Source organism: Scleropages formosus, chromosome 14, assembly GCF_900964775.1.
Source record: "Scleropages formosus chromosome 14, fSclFor1.1, whole genome shotgun sequence".
Taxonomy (NCBI): domain Eukaryota; kingdom Metazoa; phylum Chordata; class Actinopteri; order Osteoglossiformes; family Osteoglossidae; genus Scleropages; species Scleropages formosus.
The window spans coordinates 14824194-14830493 of NC_041819.1; the positions used below are offsets into that span (position 1 = coordinate 14824194).

Sequence of the window (6300 nt, forward strand, 5' to 3'; positions counted from 1 at the left end):
GCTGGCATTGTAAAACTTTTCATTTCCATTATAAAGGGGTTAAAATTCAAAACTGCATATGTTTTCAGTTTTCGCACAGATGTGGTGGGATGAACTCCCTCTGTCCCTCAGGGCTGCTGAATCCATTTCAATTCCATGAAAAGTTCAGAATTACTGTCTTTTGAACCCATTTATCTCTTGAACTCCTAACAAGTCACATAACTCCGTCTCATCCTGGGTTAATACTGATACCTGAGTGCTCTACACATGCCGTGTTAGTCTGGGCATGACATTCTGCCACTTTTAGTGCTGAAAATTCCTGTCCGTCAGCAATAGCCAAAGAATTCCTGTTTAATTTTGACAAAACAAAGTGCCCATTTTTGTATTATTTATTAAAATATTCAGTAGCATGTAAAAGTCATGAAAATGCCCTGGTTATGCACTAAGCAACTACGCTAATTGGAATTTTATGCTAATTTTCTGACTGGATGTGTTCCCAGGTCTAACACACACAATGCAACCACTGTCTTAAAACATTAAATTCATATATAATGTGAAATATATAAAAGCATCACTAACTACACGCTAATTAGAATGGACACAAATCAGTTGTTTCCTGTACTTCTCAAGCGTATTTGCTCTCTACAGTTTTGATTTAAATAATTTGTTTTATTCAAACAAAATTAAAGAACTCAATCATATACTGCTAGATCTAATTAATTTATACAGAATAGTAATAACACTGATTGGTCCATTAATGAAATCTTACTCGATGAAGGAAGACAAAACAAACATATATCATTGAAACATTTACCAAAGTTTGAACATTATGTTGTGGACTCACACCTCAGCCACTTTACTATATTAAAATCCTTCAACCCATATACGGTACACAAAAATAACAGTAATCAATAAGTGTAAAATCAGAATTTGCTTAAGAAAAATCTTAGTCCACTTTAGTAGCATTTAAGTAATAAATTTAATTTACATCCTTACAGAAATATATAGACTGAACATAAGCTAGCATGAAAGTAAGTAAATCTGTTTACATTAAAAATTGCTATTGTTAGGCATAAATCTGAGCTGCTCTACAAGGTGTGTGCATTCCATACAAAATGTCTTAAATTAGGAAAACGGATAACTTCAGTGTTATATCCTGAATTGAACAAAGTCCCCTTTTCTTGGAACTCCCCGTCCGTTCTTTTCTCAGCCTGCAGTGGTTGATCCAGGTGCAGTGCAACTCACTTTAATTCTTAGGAAGCCTTCATGGGTAGTTACTCTATTACCCGGTTCAAAAAAATCACACAGCTCTGTGAAAGAACAGCTTTCAGAGTGACACCAGATGTTGTTCCAGAGCAGCTGCGGAGGTGCATCCCAGCACACAATCTGTTCCCTAGCTAATGTCTTGTCGCTGGTTCTGCGAACCGTTGACGTGTGAATTCTGCCTGCGTAGACTTCCCCTTACTATGATGGAGTTATGGCGGAGTGTAGACAGACGCCTGCGGAAGTTCTCACCAGAGAAGAAATAGAGCATTGGGTCGAAGCAGGAATTGGCGGCAGCCAAGCACAGTGTGATCACCACGGACTTGTGCATGAAGACAACATCTTTGCAGGAGACGTCTGTACGGTTCATGAAATGCAGGTGGATGGTGCGCTGGATATGGTAAGGCATGAAGCTGATGAGGAAGGCTAGCATGATGATGACAATCATGCGGATGGCCTTGATGCGGCTGTTTCTTTTTTGCCTTATGCTGCTGGGCCCTGTCAGCAGGGTGTAGATGATTCCAGCGGAGCAGATCAAGATGACCAGGAAGGGGACAGAAAAGCCCACCACCAGGGAGATGTAGTTGAGGATTATGAGCTTGTGAATATCCTTTCTTTGCCCGGGTGGCTCAAAGCACTTGGTCTTGTTTGAAATGGGATCCTCATGGACACCTGTCATGAGGAATGGAGAGCTGGATGTGCAGATGAAGATCCATATGCAGAGGCAGACGATGCAGGCCTTGCGTGTGCTGACCAGCTTCATGTTCTGGATGGGAAAGACGATGGCCAGAAAACGGGTAAAACTCAGGGCCATCATGAAGTAGATGCTGCAGTAGAGGTTGACATAAAGTGCATAGGAACTGATGCGGCACAAGAAGTCGCCGTAGTCCCATTGGGCGTTGTTGACATAGTAGCGGACGCGCAGGGGCAGGGTGCTGACACAGAGCAGGTCCGACATGGCTAAGTTCAGCATGTAGACGTGGAAAGCAGAGCGCTGGTGGGAGGACCTGATCAGTACTATGAGGGCGAAACCATTGCCTATCAGACCGACAATGGTGACAATGGAGTACACGGTGGAGTAGACGCGGTTACGGAACTCATCGATGTTGGGGCACATAGCATCTGTGGGGCTGTCCTCGCTGATGTTAGAGGAAATATTCAGAAGTGCCATTGCTCAGGGAAGCCGCTTTTCAGAAGAAAGAGAGAGAAATATTTTTATTAACAAAGAAAATACTAGTAATTCACAGTATGAACTAATCTTACATTCTTTGTAACTAGAAATCAAATTCTATTACTGACTGTTATTTCCAAGTATTTTTTGTGCATAAATGGACTATAATGAAATAAACAATAACATAAAAATTATACACGATTTTTATCTCTACATTAGTCTGACATTGCGGTCTAGGAATCTATGCAAATAGAAATGCAATGGCTTAGAGAACTAACTGGCATAGTTTTAAAATTTTTACACTTGAAAATTTGGTATTAGACACTTTGAAATACCAAAATGTAAAAAATTAACAAAAAAGTAAAATATAAAAAAAGTTAAAATGTATTCAATAGACAAAATATGTAGTAACATGGATGGCTATTTCAAAGTTTCAGTTTTGTAAGTTTTTAAGCAATTTGTAAGTTTTTAGGCAATAGAGTCTCATTATTCCATATGAAAAAAATTGTTTCTCTGAATTTCTTTATGAGTTTCAAACCATGATTATTAAGTAAAAATTAAATAATTTAAATGCATTACTCAAGAGAAGGGCTCTAAACCTCTGAGAGTCTGAATAATCCCCATGTGTACAATTTACTTTATTATAAAGAAAAGGAAGATAGATTGTTTTATGCAGAGCATACCCAGACCTGACAATGTTTTCAAACTTGCGGGACAGGTTTTTCGGTCATGCATGACAAATTAAGTTGAGTATCACCAAGCAAACACCAAACAACAACCTTCCAACACACAACCAACACGATCCTTGCAGTGATGCATGGTGGTGACAGCATAATGCTATGGGAACGCTACTAGTCACATGCGACTGGGGAAACCTGGCAGTATTAAAATAAAAAAATTAAACCATTTTAAAAGTGCTTTCCAGGTGTTTAACAAAACTACAGAGGCTGGTTAAATTCTCAAATTGAGGATAACAGTTTTACCTTGAAGAATTAGGAAGAAGCATGTAAAAAACACTGAACGACATTGAAAGTTTGCACAAAGAGCTGTTCACCTGGTGTGCTGTTGTCCTGTTAAATGCACCCCTCTCTAGTTTTCTCCCTGCTTGGTTTTTAAGTGGAGAACTCCCTGTTGTGGCATTCAGTGCAGTCTTACATTCATTCAGGTAGTTCTTTTCTTTAAAGCAGCTTAGAATTACTTACCCATTTATGCAGCCTTGCTCAAGGGTACTACAGACAAAGAAGTGAACCTACAACCTGTGGGTCTAAAGGCAGTAGAGCCAACCACTGTGCTACTGGCTGTCTTTATTGCTGAGGGAGACACACTTTCATCCGAGAATAACTTTATCTCTGCAAACTGTAACCATACAAAACTGCCTATCTGTTGTTGTGAAACATCATCATCTTTCACTGTCAAAGCAGTAAAAAATCTACAAATAAACTTTTGTTATCACCCTCAAGTGTCCTTCTTATATCGTTTAAATTATTTTACTGGATCACAAGGAACAGAAATGGAATAAGAAACTCACACACATTGGCTGAAACCGCTTGTCCTGAATGGGGTCGCAGCGAACCGAAGCCTAACCCGGCAACAGAGAGCACAGGGCTGGCGGGGGAGGGGACACATCCAGGACAGGACGTCAGTCCATCACAAGGAAGGCATCCCCAGCGGTACTTGAACCCCAAACCTGTTGCGTCACCGTGCCCCCGAAATAAGCAACTCTTGTGGTGTCATTCAAGGTCAGCATTTCAATAATTTTTCTTCCTTCCCCTTCAGGGTTCAGATGTTGGATGTTTGGAATCTTCAGTTTAAAACCCCTGTCTTTTATTTCCATGTACTGGTTTTACCACTCTGCTGAGGAAAGTGCAGTCAGGTTACTGTATTGCACTGCTTTCCGCACAATTTATTTTTACAGTAGCACTGCACTCTGATGGCAGTGATGGAACCGCGCCCTGGATCAAAACGTTAATAACTACTGGCCAAAAGAGTGACATAGACTCGCCCATTTTGGATGTACCGGTATCCACACTTCTAAAGAAATTCAACAAAGAAACTTCACCGATTACCGTTGAGAACGTTACTCATCAGGACACACTGTACCAGATGAGTGTAGAATGTCATATTACTGAACATGGGCACGTTTTATAAGGATCCTTGTGCAACCAGAGACCGGTTTCTGAGGCACCTGCTCGTACTTCACACTCTTGGCTCTAAATTCTGCAACGGACGTGGCGACAGGAACCAGGTTGATGAACCCGAGGAAGACACTGTCGCCATCTCTTAAGACAAGTTTAAACTGGAACTTTACCAAAGGACTCCACGGACGGAGAACGCAAGGAAAAAGAGACAAGAAGAAAAAAAAACCCTTTGAGATGGAGAAATATCTTCATTTTTGGAAGAAAAAAAACCCTTGATGAAAGCATACAGCTGTCTTTTAGATACACTTGTTGACTTTTTAGACAGTATAGTACCTTGGAACAGGTGTCCAGGTACACCTGCTCACCTTGGATGACTCTTCATGCGCTGTGCGGACTCCTGGAGACCATGTCCCACAGCTGCTCCAGAGGAGGTCCTCAGACGTAGATGCCGCTCTTTCTTCAGAGCACTGAAGTTGTCAGCTGTGCACCGACAGATGAATAAAGATGAAGATTGCAGAACATCCACGAGACCAAGGCGACCTGTTGGATTCAACCTCATTCAGACAGAGCAGAGTGCGCGCTGCTCTAGTCAAAAAAAAAAAAAAAAAAAAGAAAGAATGGTTTCGACTTATCCCCCCTCGGATGTTACCCTGTAATTTAGAGCAAGATATTCCAGATGTTTTCCTCCAATAAAGCCACCGACGATGAAAATGTGTTACACGAAGTGCACACGACGCGTAGCTGTCACTGAAGTTCAGCCGCGCCTTCCTACACTTTTACACTTCTCACACATCACACACATCACACACTTGTTTACACGTCGTCGATCGTGTAAAATGCTGTCGGCGGGTCTGCGGGTGCCCTCTTTTTGTTTGTTTGTTTGTTTGTTTGTGCTTAATGAAGCGGCACGTGCGGACTCCGTTCTCACCCGTGAAGCCGGCGGCAGGATGGGATGGAGGACGAAGCGGAGACGAGCCGCGGACCTGCCCGGGGCGGCGTCGCTTGTTTGCGCTGAGGAGAGCGAGAGAGAGACAGTGAGGGGATCGCGGAGAAGCTCTGGGTGTATATATAAAGAAACACCCATAAGGATTTCCGTGGAAGTGGTAAACAGAGGCGCACGTGCGCGTGGCCGCGCAGCGCGCACTTGTTCAGCGCAGCTCGATCCCGACGATTCGCTGCTCGTCGCCGCTTCCCGGTTTCTCCGTGAACAGCTGTCTAAGTTCACCACCATTCGTTCCAACACTACTCGCTGCTGTAGCCTCAACGTTTTTCACCAGTACAAATTATTCATAAGCGCGGATCATGGTTTTGTGCGAATATGATGACGTTACTTTAACAACAGCCTGGCTGTAAAGCGAGGTAAAGATCATTAGAATTACTGTACTTTTTTTAAAAAGTTTTTTTTTTTTTTTAAAGTTTTTTTTTGGTTTTGAACGAATTGAAATGCATTACCTGAGGAGATCAGCTTGACTTTTGCAACAGCCCGGAGATGACACAATTATCAGCAATGAATGATTCACAGAAATAGAAGATAATATTTCAGCTGTTATCATATAAGCTCATAAAGAAGTGAGCAGTGGGTTAAGTAAGGGCCCTTTCCAGACATTTCTGTGTGGGAAATGTTTTTAGAATCATGCAAAATTTGCTTTTCCACATCCTCTGTTGTCCTCTTCCTATATGGCATTTGGAGAGAGTTCATTCTAATGAGACTGAGATGCTAAAATACAAATTAAGTCAACCGTGATTAGA

The 6300-nt window shown here is 41.7% G+C and overlaps 1 protein-coding gene across 3 annotated transcripts; it reads right to left on the bottom strand.

Moving 5' to 3' along the window:
• Positions 1-359: 359 nt before the first annotated feature.
• On the bottom strand, positions 360-5029 carry LOC108920019 (cysteinyl leukotriene receptor 1-like). 3 transcript variants are annotated; one of them, XM_018728466.1, is made up of 2 exons: positions 4917-5029; positions 360-2428 (listed from the first exon to the last, which is right to left on the bottom strand). In XM_018728466.1, exon 2 carries the CDS (start codon positions 2411-2413, stop codon positions 1373-1375), a length of 1041 nt encoding a protein of 346 aa, XP_018583982.1. In that variant the 5' UTR covers positions 2414-2428; positions 4917-5029; the 3' UTR covers positions 360-1372. The 3 variants fall into 3 exon arrangements, with proteins under 3 accessions (XP_018583982.1, XP_018583984.1, XP_018583983.1); XM_018728468.1 differs by lacking the exon at positions 4917-5029 and adding an exon at positions 3944-3969; XM_018728467.1 differs by lacking the exon at positions 4917-5029 and adding an exon at positions 3616-3639.
• Positions 5030-6300: the final 1271 nt, after the last annotated feature.

Excerpts from the sequence above, each read along its gene's own strand:
- LOC108920019 (XM_018728466.1), bottom strand. The coding sequence starts at position 2,413 with ATGGCACTTCTGAATATTTCCTCTAACATCAGCGAGGACAGCCCCACA.